This window comes from Conger conger, chromosome 4, assembly GCF_963514075.1.
Source record: "Conger conger chromosome 4, fConCon1.1, whole genome shotgun sequence".
In the NCBI taxonomy this organism is placed as follows: domain Eukaryota; kingdom Metazoa; phylum Chordata; class Actinopteri; order Anguilliformes; family Congridae; genus Conger; species Conger conger.
In genome coordinates, this window is record NC_083763.1 from 34,368,191 (window position 1) to 34,385,863 (window position 17,673).

The 17,673-nt window shown below is 41.9% G+C and overlaps 1 protein-coding gene across 1 annotated transcript in view; it reads left to right on the forward strand.

The window, feature by feature from the left end:
* The first annotated feature begins 3,375 nt into the window (after positions 1–3,375).
* The window catches only part of LOC133127042 (gamma-aminobutyric acid receptor subunit rho-3), a 45,122-nt gene continuing 30,824 nt past the window's right edge, over positions 3,376–17,673 (forward strand). The window contains exons 1-2 of the mRNA XM_061239646.1: positions 3,376–3,518; positions 9,135–9,247. Coding sequence (XP_061095630.1) covers positions 3,376–3,518; positions 9,135–9,247 — 256 coding nt within the window. The remainder of the gene's footprint in view (positions 3,519–9,134; positions 9,248–17,673) is intronic.

A 17,673-nucleotide genomic window follows, 5' to 3' on the forward strand; every position in this document is an offset into this window, starting at 1 on the left:
TAAACAAACAGCTGTTTGATTGATGCTCCCTGGAGTGCCCAAAAAATATGATTTAGGATGATAAATGTAAACGGAGATATGTTGTTGTAAAATAATCCCTCAAATATGTAGCCGAATTGTTAAACAACACTTCATGTTATTAAATGTATTCTCATAAATAATATGGTGAACAGTCGGACAAATTACGCTGCACTGATGCCATTTACAATTCGTCAGTCGGGCAGATACGAGCACATATATTGTTATCATATTCATATATTATGTTTTATAATGTGTTTATTGTTATGGATTTTTGTTCGTTTTATCTCTTAATTTTGTAACTGTGTTTTCAATGGTGCTAGACAAATAACATGTATTATTATCATTATTATTATTGCCTCCGTCACTACTCCACTCAGGAGGGGTTCACCGATTATCCCTGCCAGCGTCTCGTCCAGCGGTGTGAGCTCCGGTGTCCCCTCTCCCCTGCTCATGGCGCAAACGCTCCGCCTGTGCATGGCTATGCGCTTTTTAGCGTCCACTTTAATGTCAGACCACTTTTTTATAATGTCGGCGATGGTCCGAACCGCTGACCCCACAGCATTCACAGCGTCAGCCACATTGTGAGGTTGGCCGGGTGGTTGAGGCCCAAAAACCGAGACAAATCCAGATATGCAGTCCAGGTGCTTTTATTTACACAGTGGACACCAATTCCGTGCAGCAATAGGTACAGTGCAGGCCCGGCCAAAATAAAACAAAATAACTAAAGGAAAACTAAATAGGAAAAATGTCCCTTTTACTCCGGCCCGGTGGGCCCTTGCAGCTCTCCACACTGGCTGGTCTCTCCCCCCCCCCCCCCCACCCCCCCCACCCCCCCCACCCCCCCCACACCCCCCCACACTCCCCCACACTGTGCCCACCAAATAACGTCTTCTTTCGGGTATCCACCTCCCCAACAAGAACTTCAATCTCACACTGTGAGAAATTCCTTTTCTTGGCCTTCTTTTCAGCGTTTGCCATTGTCGTCTTTGTGAAATGCATATTCATTAGGGGTGTTTCACTGCCTATTTATAGGCAATTGTGGGCGGGACATGAAGCTGGCAAAGGTGCGCCACATTTAGAGTTGATTGTGATTTATAAAGGAAAACTGGCGTGGGACGTGCGTATGCACTGTTTTATAAATCAGAATATTTTTGTGCGTACGCATGTCCTGGGTTTCAGGCGTACGCAACCTTTTGACGTGAATCCTATGCACAGTTTTATAAATGAGGCCCCTGCTCTTGGCTACCAGACCTTATAAGTTCTGGATGCCCCCCCTCTAACACACACGTCATCCATACACGTCACTCTGTATCTTTCGCTTTTATAAGACAAACTATGCAGCAGTAATCTTTGAAAATATAGACATACTAAACATTTGATTTAATATTCACTTCTAATATGCTTTTCTAATATACAGACATACTAAGTATTTGATTAATTATTCACTTATAATATATTTTCTAATATACAGACTACTAAACATTTGATTAATTATTCTCTTCTAAGGGAGTAAATGTACGTTTTATTGTTTGCTCTCATTTCAACAGTTTTCACTGTGGTTTCTTGCGTTTTCATAAGCTCAGCTATAATTAATGTTCTTGGTCAAATAGATACACTCCTGGCATAAAACATCGAGAGTCCAGGAGAAATCAGCTGTAAAGGCATATCTCGCTTTGCCCGTGTCCTTGACTACACAGTTCGAGACGCCTCCCCCCCAGCTGGCTGGCTCACTATGTAATTCTAGCACAATTTAACAGTTAATCAGTTTGAAACTATACAGGGTACACATCATATTTAATACGGATATATTGATACACTTTTAGCATACATCATCGAGCACTTTGGAGGAACCAGCCTGCTCACTAAGGTGGAGTCTGATTTTGACTTGTGATTGTTTATCATGCTTTTAGGAGGGAGATCTTTTGTTCTGTGAATTTTCCCCTACAACTTTCCCTGACTGAGTGAATGCCTTGTCTGAATCAATCCCATGACCAGTCTACCCCTCTAGGATTTCTGGGTGCCTCTGAGGTTTAGATGAAATATGATTCCTATACCAGATGTGTAATCCCCCTGGATTGGCTGGAACAACTCTACATCTGCCAGTGTTAGCACTGAAGAAGTGAGCTTAATGAGGACCAGGAAACAGGGGCTGTGCGCAGGGATGGGGTGGCTGAATGAGGATTATGGATTTCCGTGACACACAAAAGTGTTTTTTCTAAATCCAGTGTGGTTTGTTGGACTCAGCATGGTCAAACATTCCTGGGGGATGGCTGGTTGGGGGCAGAGAGAGGTTAAAACATGCAGCTGTGAGCTTCTCTGTGGGCCTCCACCGCTTTCTACTAAAATGTCCGTGAATCTCTCATGGATACTGTGGCACACTGTCATGCTGAAGCACATTTTTGTGTGCAAATGAGAGCATGTGTGTGCATTTGTCTACTTGTGTGTGTGAATGCATGCTTGTGTCTGTCGGCCCAGTCTTTCTGCAGATAAATTCTTGCCACAGATTTTGTCAGGAAAAGGGCAGACTGCTGAGAAGCAGCCTGGTTCAGACAGCAGATGTTCCAGAAGAGCTTGTGGCCAGGGTCTTGTTTGGCTCTCACCACATGGAAAGCTTTTAGGAATACTGAGGCTAGGGAATTTCTTGAAAACTAGGTTACAATATTATTATTATTTTCACTCTGTGGAGGCCAGTATTAGAAACAGTACTCTCCCGCCCCCGTGGTTTGTAGGTTATTGAAAGATTTCTGTGACAGGGCCACAGATAAGAGGATTAGCTGGAATTAACGTCATTCTTTTGTCATTATAGGAATAAATTGATATTTGGTTTTAATCGTTGGGAGGAGGGGAAAAAAGCGTTGCTGAGGAAACAGATTGTGCCCACAGGATCGAGAGAGACTCACTCACAAAACTGGACAGAGAAAGAGGGAGAAGGCAGAGAGCGACACATAGCTTGACAGGGAAAGAGGCTCACACACAATGTGAGTAACTGCGAGTGTGCTCTTCGGAGAGCGAGAGAGAGAGGGGGAGACACATTATTCGACAGGAAGAACGAAAGAGGGAGAGACTCGACTGACTAATAATCAACTGACACAGAGAGAGAGAGAGAGATTGAGAAAGCAACTCTGAGACACTGGCTGGACTGTGGCATTGGCAGAGATGACCATTATGTAGAGGAGTGTGGATTGCATACTCTGGACTGTATGCTGAGATAGAGATAATTTAGCTCTCTGTGCTGTAGTACTGGGGCTTGGACGGCGTCTGCAGAGCGGGGAGATGTGAAGGACCTCGGGGGCTCCCTGAAGGATGTGTGGGTGGGGGTTATGGTGACAGGGATCGCCGCCCAGGCAGGTGGAGATGAAGGCAAAGCTACTGTGGCTGCGGCTGCTGAGCCTGGCCTGGCTGTGGCCGGCCTCTCTGCCAATCGGGAGCCCGCTGCCTGGCCGTCGGAGACACAAGGACGTGTACCTGGGGGAGCATGTCAAGAACAAACATGGAGGGTGAGGCAAGCTTGTGCGGCGTTCCCATCACAATGCACATTATTCGCTAATCCTTTTCCCTCTCCCCATCACACCGCCCAATCCCTCTGCCAATATCACCTCTGTCAGTCCTCTCAATACTGCCTTTCTCACAAAACCACCACAGCTGTAATGTATAACTCCTTTGACATCATCAGTAACCCCCCACCCAAACCCCCCATCATCACACCCCCCCCACGGTCACTTCCCTGCTCTTCCTAGCATGCCCTCTCCTGACACTTCTCTCATATGATCTGGCATGGACGTATAACTACTAGATGGTGGTGCCCAGGGCTTGACATTAACACCTGCCAAATGTGTGAAAAATATGTGTAGTTTTGCAAAAGGCATCTGAAATAATGAATTCAATTATATCGATGTAGTATCATGATAATGCATGCAATTCATTAAGTGACTCTCCACGGCCTACAGTTCTAATTGGAAAATATACAGAAGTGACAACAATGGCAGCACCAAACACAGAAAACTAGTTCTGCGCAGTGACATTTGGGGAATATTCAAAGATGTGCAATGTGCACCTTTTATTAAAGATAGTCTTATCTTTAACAATCAAAAAACAGGTTCCACAATTATTGGCACCCTTGGTTTAATACTTTGTGCAAAGATGACAGGCTAGAGAACACATTTTTCTGACCATTCCTCCAGGTCAGAACTTTCATATCCTTGGGATACCCCCCTCTTCAGTTCAGACCACAGATTGTTCATTGGGTTTAAGTCTGGGTGCTGAGTTTTGCCATTGCAGAACATGGTTGTTGTTTTACTGAACCATTTCTGTATGGATTTTGATGTATGCTTCAAGTCATTGTCCTGCTAAACATTCTACCTATGACCAAGTCTCAACTTCCTAGCAGAGGCAACAATACTTATGATAAGAGCAGTCATCTGGCAGTCAGAGGGTTGCTGGTTCGGTCCCACACTGGGTGTGTCAAAGTATCCCTGAGCAAGACACCTAACCCCCAAATGCTCCTGACGAGCTGGTTGGTACCTTGCATGGCAATCATCGTGTGTGTATGAATGGGTGAATTTGTGTTTTATGCCTTTCTATTATTGCCCTTACAGTGCTAAGCGGTATCTTTAATTTATGTATTTTTCTGTACCCATTAAAGAGTTATTTGGCTTTTCCCATGCTGATGGTTGACAGGGGGATTTTGCATGCTTGTTACCTCATTTGTATACTCTAGTGAATCAGGAAGTGATGGAATGACACATTATAGTTCCTTTAGACAAAGATGAACTAAACAAAATAAAAATAGTATTTACAATTTCATATTCAAAATTTCATAAATATTACTTAAAATAATTGTGCTTACAATAAGGGGTGCCAATAATTTTGGCACATGTGGTTTTCTGAAAAAATGTGATTAATAAATAAAAAAACATTGAAATCGGTCATTTGTGTTTAGGATTTTGAATAGTAGTGAACAAGAAATTACAATTATGAGAATTGTGCCAAAAGTAGAGAATTGTGTGTAAAGTTAAGTTTTGCAAAAACTGTGATTTAGAATTATGATCTGTGTGGAAACATAGAATGTGCTTATAGTTTTGCTAATTGTATAGGCGTTTGATACATGAGTGTAAGGTTATTTGGTTTTTGTGTTTCCAGTGTGTAACCATTTGAAAAAAACTTGGCATGTAACTGTTATTATGCATTATTCTCCAGCAGGAAGAGCTAAATTTGGGGTCTGTAATTAGAGCAATCTCAGGATTAGGGTTTAAGTACAACATGGTGTCATGCCAGGCCACCCAGTGAGTGGTTAGCACATGGATCTTTGCATTTGTTTGCTGGTGGCTGGTAGTGTGGAGGTGGGGGAGGGGTCAATCATGCTTTCAACACGTAGCATGTTGTGCTGGTGAGCCCAGAACTTTCATGTTGCACTTAACACCTGCACAGGTTTGTCTGTGGTTACACTTCGTTTTCACACAATGGGCCTCATTTATCAATATTTTCGGAAATCTGTGTGCAAATAGATGTGTGATCGGAAAAAAACGAATGTATAATGTATAATTAGCATAAATTGACGCCCATAAAATAACTTAGAAAAACCACGGAAATCAATTTCAGGCAATTTAAAGAGATGGCAGAGAAAAAAATCATGTTTCTTTTATCATTATATGACTGTGTGTGCTACAGCTACTTTGTAACTTCTCTTTACGAACATGAAAATATATATTAAAACTTATTTAGGGCTTAACACCTTCTATGCCATGATGTTCTTATAATAAACTTGTTAATTCTGTTCAGAAACGGATGTGGAAATTAAGATGATTGCCATGGAGAAACATAAAGCGATGTGCGAAACCTGACTAAGATCCACTGGGATCGAAACGTGATGGTCTTCATCGAAACTAACATTTAAACTACTTTTGTTTATATAGGCTACATAAACTATGGATGCACCACATAGAACTGGAATGCTGCATTGACCTATGCATCAAAGATATTGCTGTTTTTCTAATCTCTGTCTTGAGTTCCATATACTGTGGAACAGGTAAAACCAAAATGGTTTGACATAAAACTGGAGGCAAAGTTTAAAAATTGTGTGAAGGGGCAGGGATGTGTCCATAGAGCATACATATGAACTGGAAAGGGTAGGAGGGGCCATGTGGTGAAGCCTAGGAACTAACAGGAAAGTCTCTATTGCATGTGTTTGAGGGCAAAAGGGCTTGCTGCCCATTTCATTCAACACAGAGGTGATTTGTCAACCAGAGAACACGTCATCGGTCAATTGTTTGTGACCAAAGTTTCATTATGTGTAGCAGTTTTTGAAACAATTGTTGTTTTGGTCCAGATGTCCAGGGAAAACATTTATTACAATGTACATATTTTATCATATATTTATGATAAATCTGCTTTTCGTAACAATTTCGTAACAATGAAGTTTCAAAATACAATCAGGGAAGTTTTATTTTGCTTTCAAAAGTGTGAAATTTCCCATTAAAGGTACAATAGGTAAGAGTTTTGAATTAAAACATTGTTACAAGACATTGTTAAATCCCTTCCTATCATTGAAAAAGACTCAGTGACATGTTGACTCACCCTGTGTCTGTGTTTATAGTCCTTAAATTCCATCCATCCATTATCTTTACCCGCTTATCCTGAACAGGGTCACAGGGGAGCTGGAGCCTATCCCAGCATACATTGGGCGAAAGGCAGGAATACACCCTGGACAGGTCGCCAGTCCATCGCAGGGCACACACACCATTCACTCACACACTCATACCCACAGGCAATTTAGACTCTCCAATCAGCCTAACCTGCATGTCTTTGGACTGTGGGAGGAAACCGGAGTACCCGGAGGAAACCCACGCAAATACAGGGAGAACATGCAAACTCCACACAGAGAGGCCCCGGCCAACCGAGATTCGAACCAAGGACCTCCTTGCTGTGAGGCGGCAGTACTACCAACTGCACCATCTGTGCCGCCAGTCCTTAAATTCTGGTTTCAAAATATACAGTTGACGGACCGTCATTCTGTACCAAAACATTGTACAGCTGTACAATAATTGAAGCTCATTGGTTAAAAATTGGTTCTAATTGCCACAGCCAATGCGCAAATTGCACTCCAGACAAGCTATCACTGAAACTCTGTATACTATTGCTTATTATCCAAGCGAAAACTACATATCTAGCTATAAAACAATACCAGTTCACTATTGGTAGCAACAAGCAAATTAGCCATAGTTACAAATATCCACCTGAGGCAATACGAACATAGTAGCGAGTGTTGCGAGCATAGTTGCACACACGTTGTGCCTCTATGGATGGTGGATATTTGTAAATTCGGCAAGCTAACTAATAGCTAATTTGCTTGTTGCTACCAATAACGAACCGGAATCATTTTTAAAGTAGATATATCTACAGTCAAAATTTCATAAAGTCACCTGTTCGCTGAACATTTTCTTACTAGAACACAGGCTCTGTCGCGTTTGTCACTGTCAACTTTCTAAAACGGTGCATGTCGTGATTTGAGGGTGTTTGTTGCTGCAATTCCTCTCCTGACCGTTAGGAGTCCGAAATGACCTATTGTACCTTTAATTTCAAACACTTGAGTGTTTTGCACTCAACAGGCTTACTTCAAGGAATTCACAAGCTTAGGTTAGCTGAAGGCATGCTTACCTGTCTAGTTAAATATGCATGTCTATGGGCATGTCCCTGAATCCTCGCTCTGAAGGACCCTCATATCTGCCCCTCCTTCACAGTTACAGCTGCAGGGCTCTCTCTGTCTAAAAAAGCTGATGCTGATGAAACAGGGAGAGGGGGATAGCAATGGGAATAGCATTGGGGATAGCTCCCCCCCTTGCTAGATGAGGATGAAGGTTCTGCAACGGGCCCCTTTGGAGGCTACTGAGCACCAAACAGGAGAGGCAGAACACAGTCATTTTTGTTAGCCTTACAAGACTACATTACAGTGGCTTGGATCAGTACACAGCAGCCAGAGTGCTTATCCACATATTGCACAGAGCACATCACATCACTCCTTGTTTTTTCAGCATGGCGGCCCCATCTGAGAGGTCAATGGGTTCTGGCTTTTGCCTTCATCCCTGCTGGATCTGATTGAACATCATGTTCCCAGTCACACACTGAGCCCTGCACCTGTTTTCTTGTTGGTTCCTCATAGTCATTTAAAAAAAGTTGAGTGAAGAGATTTTAATTGTTCTACACCTTTGGAGTTCAATTTCAAGCCAAATCAAAACTACAGATTCAATTGGTTATTTTAAGGCTAGTCTTAAGACTTACCTGTTCTTGTGTTAGGAGAGTGTCCGGTTTGGTGACCTCAGAATCGCATCTCTGCTTTTTGCGGATGGAGAGATTATATATCTCTCCTGGCCAGGGAACGCCTCGGGATCCCCCAGGAGGAGCTAGAATGGGTTGCTGGGGAGAGGGACACCTGGAATACCCGGCTTTGCCTACTGCCCCCGCGACCCGACTCCGGATAAGCGGGTGATGATGGATGGATGGATGGATGTTCTTGTGTTTATATTTTAAATGATAAAGCAAGAGAAGAGGCCCAATAAGGGGCCTTCTGTGCCTTCTTGCCACTGCCCGTCTCCCTGCAGGAACTCACACATTTTCACTAAGCTTTGTCGGTAGGGGCTACTGTCTATCACTGCTAGTGCTAATCCTTGAGGTTACTGAGTGACTCAGTGGGTAAAGCACAACTGCAGGCTGGGTATTGTAGTTGCACATGGGTGCCTCAGGAATGTCATTTGCACTGACACCAGTGGAATTCCCCTGATTGGCAGGTGTTCCTGTTGTGCTATGTGAACTGTGGAGTAGTCACTGACTTGGAGGTGAGTGCATTGTTGGATTGCACACACTTACACACTTCAGATGGTAGAGCGGGGATTGACTGACATGATTAATGACTGGCGAGGGAAAGAAAAATTAGTCACCTACAAATGATGGTAAATATTATATTTATATGTTGCTAGACCAGCCAACAACCCCAAGTATTTATCCTTTTTCTGATATTTTATGTGATTGCTTGGAGATCATTATAAGTGATTTACAAGAAAATGATTTATGAAATGTAAACACTGTTACAGGGGGTTTATCGTTGTTCTGTCTTCTCCCAGACGTATAGATTATAAGATGAAGAAAGCGGACAGCACAAAGTCCCTGCTGATAAAGTCAGAGCAACTCCTGCGGATTGAGGATCACGACTTTGCCATGAGGCCTGGCTTTGGAGGTGAGCTCACGTGTGCTTCTACTGACCCCAGATCATCGTTGTTATGAAAGCCAATAGGGTTTGGGAAAGAGACGTGGGGCCTATAGACATGATCCCAGGTCAGTGAGGATGAGTGATATTGGGTGTTTCCATGATTACTACGAGTCAGGGGTTGGGAGTAACAATATCTTCAAAAGAGTGGCGATGGTTTATGAAAATGCCTTTGTTGTCATTTCCTGTTGTTGTATTCAGATGTCATCTTTTATTCAGGGAGGCCTTGAGAAACAGTGCCCACAGGTGGAGCTGGGGTGGTAGCAAAAACTTCTTGAAAGGCATAATTTCAAAAAAAGCAGGGTAAATCAAGCAAATGGAGCTAGCAAATGTGGCAACAGCTTGCAATGAGCCATGACAGCATAGGAACAACAGCAAAATGAGCAATGCAGCAGAATGACCCAGGCAGTGCATGGCAGTATCATGCAGAGTGAGCCAAGCAGCAGGGCAGCTTTTGCATGATTTCTAAAGCAGCGCAATTCAAGCAATGCAGAGCAGCAGTAGAATGAGCAGCCAAAAAGGCTGTTCATTTCAGTCCAATGGATCAAACCCAGGCTCCTTAAAAATAATAGTGACCCAAACTGTCTGTTGTTTGCTGCAGACAATGGCTGCTGTGAATACAGATGCAATATAATCTGGATTACTGTAGATAGCAGGTCTCTCTCTCTCTCTCTCTCTCTCTCTCTCTCTCTCTCTCTCTCTCTCTCTCTCTCTCTCTCTCTCTCTCTCTCTCTCTCTCTCTCTCTCTCTCTCTCTCTCTCTCTCTCTCTCTCTCTCTCTCTCTCTCTCTCTCTCTCTCTCTCTCTCTCTCTCTCTCTCTCTCTCTCTCTCTCTCTCTCTCTCTCTCTCTCTCTCTCTCTCTCTCTCTCTCTGCCAGTAGACTGTCAGTGAAAAATGTGTCACCGGGCTGCTGCTGCTCTCCTTAAAAATAATAGTGACCCAAATTGTCTGTTGTTTGCTGCAGACAATGGCTGCTGTGAATACAGATGCAATATAATCTGGATTACTGTAGATAGCAGGTCCACCAGCCCATTCACAAGACCTGCAGGTCAGACAAGGGATAAGTAATACATCTGCAGGGAGGTGGTGAAGTGAAGACTCAGTGTGTGAGGGTTTCTGATGTGCTAGGGCACATAGTGTTAGTGTTGGACTACATACTATAAATGCTTGTGGCGTAAATGCTGGTCTATTAGTATAGTATTGTGACAGTGTTGTTCTGTGCACCGTGTTAGTGCTGTTTAGTTATGTGCTCTATTAGCTCTATTCTTGTGCTGTCCTCTGGTAGTGATGCGTTGAAACAGTGATATGTTGGGTCTGGGTTACATCTGCATTAGACTGTGTTAGGTCAGCACTATGTTGATGGTATGCTATGTTAGTCTGTAGCACCACCACAGCTTTACTTTTTTACAGGCTTGGGTTTAACGATCATCAGTAACGCAGAGTTAATCCCTAGAATAATAAAGAGGAGCTGAGGGAGTGACCTCTGGACAGATTACAATAATATAAAAGCATTACTCACATGAAGACACAGAGGATTGCTATCTAGTACACAGTGTGTGCCCAGGGGAGTGCTGGACTCCGGTTTAAGGTCTTGTCACCACAGAAACTCCCTCATAACCCTGTATGAAAAATGTCAAAATAAGAAATTTGTCTCTAGCCCAGATAAGTTTGAAAAGTCATCAAGGTCTTAGTAAGGAATTTGTATACTTTGTATTTAGACCATTTAATATTATTTGATTGTATTTTATAAGTATAAGTATTTTAGTTTCCATAGTAAATAAATATGGTGATAAAGGTCAACCTTGTTTTACCCTGCGTGAATGTGCAATGGACTTTGAAAGATAACCATTATTTGTAACTTTAGACGGGAAGTTATTATACATAACCTTAACCCAATTTATTAAAGAAATGTTACAAATTTTATTTTATCAAAGGCTTTCCTTTCCAAGTAATTGTCTTCCATTATTTGCAAAATTATTCCTTGCATAAAACAGCTTATGGTGTATAATATCAGGCAAGATGTTTTTCATACGTAATGCTATGCATTTAGCTAATATTTTATCATCGTAACACTGAATTGTAAGTGGACTGGATCTTTATATTGGACACTAGCCTCTTACTTTAACAACAGAGATATTTATTGAGTCCCTGAGAGCATACCTTTTTCATGTATAAAATTAAAGCATGTAAAGAGGGTTTTTTTTTATTTTGTTCCTAAAATGTTTGGTACACTTTGATTGGAACACCGTCAAGGCCTGGTGTTTTTCCTAACTGACCCCAACAGGACAAAATTGAATGGTAGAGTCATATGAATTAGGCAAATTATTTAATTGTACATTATCTTCTGCTTTTGTTCGTGCAACAGTTCTCATCCAGTCATTCACTGCTGTGAACAGTTTGATAGCTGTGTTATGATCTTCCCTGGTTTTATTTTGTTTCGTAAAACTTTGGAATTACTTGAAAAACATGTCAGTATTTCTTAGTTATAGAATAGTGTGTTTAAAGTTTTGAGCTACAGGATTAAAAGGGAATTCAAACTAGCCTATAATAAATGTTTAGGAGTTGTTTTATTGAAATTCTGACAGAAGAATGAATAGATGGATTTTAAAATGGATTTATCTTATTTATGAGATTCGTTACAAGTCCATTTTTAAAAATAAAATAAAATTCTGTCTGTACCCGCCGCAAAATAACTTTTTCAGAGAAATATCTTCCTTATCCTCGTCTCCCATTGTATTCGCTGAGACGACACAAATTGCCAATCCAACATGTGCAATATGCATGGATCTTAATAATAATGAAAAGAGTTCTTTTGATTGGATATGAACGAATCAAGGTACCACACTCACTGGTAATATAGTGAGCATAATCCAGCCCATTTTCCACCTTTTCCATGCACCACCAAACAACTTCACATGGCACATTGGCGTGTACTGGGTGCGCCCCTCACTTGACTTTAGACACAAGATTCAGTAGCCACACCCAGTACGCAATGCACCTCGCCAGGTGACTGCGTGTGAAGTTCTGGAAATATAATTGCTTATATAGTGCTGAATTGGAATCAATGAAGGCAGCATTCATTGATAGGAATGAAAACCTGCACACAGCCCTCCACGGCAACAAGTTTGAGACCCCTGATTGAACAAGTTGGAATGTCCTTAAAGATGGAGGGCCTTGATCCAACAGTAGGGTGTTCAGACTTCCTCATAGCCATACCCACAGCACAGTGTTCATTGCGGAATTTAGCCCTACACACCCAAGATTTGTAAGAACAGACAATAAAAGTAGTTGCACGAAGCCAACTCCACCTCCCATTCGACTACTGTTGAGGAAATGGTTAACCCAAGCTCTACTAATAGTGACAGAGTTGGTTAACCGGATACGTGGCTTTGTGAATAACAGGAAAGTGACAAAACAAACCTTGACCAAATAAAGCTCTTGCCTCCAGCTCTTCTTATAGGGACAGAGCTACTAAACTGAGGCAAGCACAGAAAGCACACACCGATGCTGCAGTAATAAGGGCAGTGGCATTATGGAAAAAAACCCAGCCCAGGGTGAAAACTCTAGCCCAAATTAAAGGGTGTTTCTATTTGAATAAGATTAAAAACAGTTCTCCGGCTGACGTGTACCTTGCTTGGGTAAGTGAAAATGAAAGTAAATGCGCAAGGCAGACCCTGCCTCCAGCTATCTTAAAAGGGACGTAGCTAATAAACCAAAGCGAGAGGGAATTTCAGGTAAAGAGATTAAACTCCTGAAATGTCAGGCGAGTCTCCGAGCTCGTAACCCACCCACAGTGGCACATAACACAAACATTTTTACTGCAGCAATACACAATTCTTGTAGCTTAGTTACATTGGTACAGGCAACATTTACGCTGTTTCACTGACAATTAGTCCTTTAACTATTTATTTAATTACATTACATTACATTATTGGCATTTGGCAGACGCTCTTATCCAGAGCGACGTACAACAAAGTGCATACCCAAAACCAGGGCTAAGCGCGCTAATTATTAGTCTCTCACATACCTGGTACAGTGTCCTGTGCACAAAGCCTGACAGGAGTTTCTGACCAATTCGGGTTGAACAGTTTCCGGACACTATAGTATTAACATTAGGTAAAAGTAATATTCTACAAAATATATTGATTTACCGTAAAATGTTAAAAAATAAATAAATAAATTTGTCAGCTATGAGGTCACCAAAGTCTGGACCTTGGTCATTTTTTCCTTCTCAGGCTGACATTTTGCATGATACAGTACTGTGCAAAAGGCAGGTGTGAAAAAATGCTGTAAAGTAAGAATGCTTTCAAAAATAGAAATGTTAATCATTGATTTTTTATCAATTAACAATATGCATGAACGGAAGAGGCGGCACGGATGGTGCAGTGGGTAGCACTGCCACCTCACAGCAAGGAGGTCCTGGGTTCGAATCCCCGTCGGCCGGGGCCTCTCTGTGCGGAGTTTGCATGTTCTCCCCGTGTCTGCGTGGGTTTCCTCCGGGTTCTCCGGTTCCCTCCCACAGTCCAAAGACATGCAGGTTAGGCTGATTGGAGAGTCTAAATTGCCTGTGGGTATGAGTGTGTGAGTGAATGGTGTGTGTGCCCTGCGATGGACTGGCGACCTGTCCAGAGTGTATTCCTGCCTTTCGCCCAATGTATGCTGGGATAGGCTCCAGCCCCCCTGCGACCCTGTTCAGGATAAGCGGGTTAAGATAATGGATGGATGGATGGATGAACAGAAGAAGTGAATGAACAGAAGAAAAATCTAAATCAAATCAATATTTGGTGTGACCACCCTTTGCCATCAAACTAACATCAATTCTTCTAGGTACACTTGCACAAAGTCAGGGATTTTGTAGGCATATAGTCAGGTGTGTGATTAACCAATTATACCAAACAGGAGCTAATGATCATCAGTTTAAAATGTAGGTTGAAACACAATCATAAACTAAAACAGAAACAGCTGTGTAGGAGGGTTAAAAATGGGTGAAGAACAGCCAAACTCTGCTTCCACGGTGAGGTTGCTGAAGACAGTTTAATGTCAGAAGTCATACACCATGGCAAGACTGAGGACAGCAACAAGACACAAGGTAGTTATACTGCATCAGCAAGGTCTCTCCCAGGCAGAAATTTCAAGGCAGACAGGGGTTTCCAGATCTGCTGTCCAAGCTCTGTTGAAGAAGCACAAAGAAACGGGCAACGTTGAGGACCGTAGACGCAATGGTCGGCCAAGGAAACTTAGTGCAGCAGATGAAAGACACACCATGCTTACTTCCCTTCGCAATCGGAAGATGTCCAGCAGTGCCATCAGCTCAGAATTGGCAAAAACCAGTGGGACCCAGGTACACCCATTTACTGTGTGGAGAAGTCTGGTCAGAAGTGGTCTTAATGGAAGAATTGCGGCCAAAAAGCCATACCTCCGACGTGGAAACAAGACCAAGTGACTCAACTATGCAAAACACAGGAACTAGGGTGCAGAAAAATGGCAGCAGGTTCTCTGGACTGATGAGTCAATCTGATATTTGGCTGTAGCAGAAAGGAGTTTGTTCGCCGAAGGGCTGGAGAGCGGTACAAGCATGAGTGTCTGCAGGCAACAGTGAAGCATGGTGGAGGTTCCTTGCAAGTTTGGAGCTGCATTTCTGCAAATGGAGTTGGGGATTTGGTCAGAATTAATGGATACTTATCTAGCATGCCCATCATACCATCAGGGGGCATCTGATTGGCCCCAAATCTATTTTGCAGAAGGACAACATACAGCCAATGTCATTAAGAACTATCTTCAGCGTAAAGAAGAACAAGGAGTTCTGGAAGTGTATGGCCCCCACAGAGCCCTGACCTCAACATCATCGAGTCTGTCTGGGATTACATGAAGAGACTGAAGCATTTGAGGCTGCCTAAATCCACAGAAGAACTGTGGCCAGTTCTCCACGATGTTTGGAACAACCTATAAAAAACTGTGTGAAAGTATACCTAGAAGAATTGATGCTGTTTTGAAGGCAAAGGGTGGTCACACCAAATATTGATTTGATTTAGATTTTTTCTTCTGTTCATTAACTTTTTCTGTTCATGCATTTTGTTAATTGATAAAAATAAACTATTAAAATTTCTATTTTTGAAAGCATTCTTATTTTACAGCATTTTTTCACACCTGCCTAAAACTTTTGCACAGTACTGTATGTGTGTGTGAATGAACATGATTTTATTTCGTGAGAGCATAGCCTAGGCAAAAAAAGGAGAGCCTACCAGCAGTGAGTAACAAATGTGTCAGCTAACTAGTGTCCTCTCTTTTGGAAAACCAAAATATGGTCACCCTAGGTAAATATCAAATTTACATATTTATCTGTTGAAGCGGTCCGTTCACTACCTGTGGGACAGTAGCGCTTCCAAATTACATTTTGGATATTTTTGTATCAGCTACACGTTAGCTAATGTAATCTAACATTTGCTAGCTAATGCTCACTGTTATCAAATGCTAAATATAATACTGGATTGTCTGGTTTACTAATTGACAAAAAAAAATATTCAGGAAGAGCCTGCCTAAAAGTTTATGAAAAACTATGTTTGCTGAGGAAAGAGTAGGAGAGGGAGTGGTAGCAGGCAGAGCCTAGCTCTGTTGTCAAGCAACAGTGAGGCAACTGTCAAACGTCTCTGAAACAGCTAGCTTGCTTGTAACAATAACCAAACTATAACAACCTCATTAGTAATCACAAGCACATCACAGGCTGGAACTCTGCTTTTTGTCAATGTGATTTAATCTTACAGCACTGGGTAGCCTCATAATTTGACAGCTTTGAAATGAATTATACCTGTGCAATGTGGTCCAGCAGAGTTACTATTAGGGGTGATCCCAGTATCCGTTTCAGAAGAGTACTCATAACAATTATTGACTTTTTTTCCAAGTACGAATGTTGTACGAGTAATTGGATTCAATTATCAGTGATCAGAGAATTGGCCTGCAGTAGCTGTTCATCAGTGATGAATGCATAACATTTGTGATAGGCCAGTTCCTCCCTGCTTCCTCACCCTTAGATCAGTAAAACCACTGCCTGCTGTTATTTTTCTCACTTCTTTCTTGGCATGTCAAGAGGCTGGCTGCCGATGGGGAAGTTCTTTCAGCGCACTTATCCCTGGTTATGGGTATGCACTTTGTTGTAAGTCGCTCTGGATAAGAGCGTCTGCCAAATGCAAATAATGTAATGTAATGTAATGGAAGATATGGCCTTGTTGTAAACACAAAGCCACGTGCATCAAACAAGCTACGGTACAGAGCTGACTTTAGAAAAAAATGCCTAAGTTAATTGTAAGGATGGAGGATGCAGTCACGATTTTGTGGACATGGACATTATTTTAGCCAGAGGTAAGGTAGTACATTTAGTCAATTTAGCTTTTTTCTGGTGGTGATTCTTGTTATCTAGTTATTCACTTATAAACGTGTTTACTAGCCAGCAAGTTAGGTACTGGAATTGTGCTGTGACACGTGTGGGCGATTGACATCGGCTTGATTTATTTGTTGAAGTTGTTTGTGGTGATGTCGCGGTGGATTTGTTAGATTGCTGTAATGTTAATGTAGCTAGCTAGGTAGTGAGCTTGTTATGTCCTACTGATTTTTCTGGTCAAATTACCTGCCGTCTGAAGTGGTGTGAACACACTTTAATGTGTGAGGATGACTGAAAATCCTTGATGTCTAGCCATTCTTCACCCACGTTTAACTACTCAGCGCCTCCTTTCTTAATTTAACCGTTAGTGTACTATAACGTTAAATGCTTATCTTGGTGGACCCTATTGGCTTATTGTTGTTGTTGCTACATACATGTACAGCATTTTAACTACAGTATCTGCTGTAGCTAGCTAGCAATCTGAACTGGTGGTATTCGACAAAGCAGGATTACTGCACTGAATAAACCCATCACACCCCAAACATTTCAAAGCATGAATGATGGCACTTTGTATGGTATGAGATTTCTACCTGGGTTCTCCGGTTGTAAAAGAAATCAATCGTACTTAAGTACAATGTTTTATTGATCATATTAATGAATGAATACATTGAAATAAGTCAGTTTATTGTAACATTAAAATTATTGTAACTTTGGTGGTGGTTGGTACTGGTAGCCTAGCTGGCTACTTTAGGCTGACTGTACTGTAGTGTACATTAAACATCACCCAATAGCAAGTTATGGGGCAGTTTAGTTCTGACATAACTTATTTTGAAAGCTACCGATAATCCATGCAAGCCCAGTGTATTGATGAGGTTTATTGCCTCTGTGAGAGTTAACGTCAGCGATCCGAGGATCTGGACAGGAGTGTTTGTGATTTATGGTATGTTATTTGACTGCTTTTTTTATCTGCATTATTTTATTTATGTAACAAATTGTGACGGATGTGTTGCTTAGGAGTATA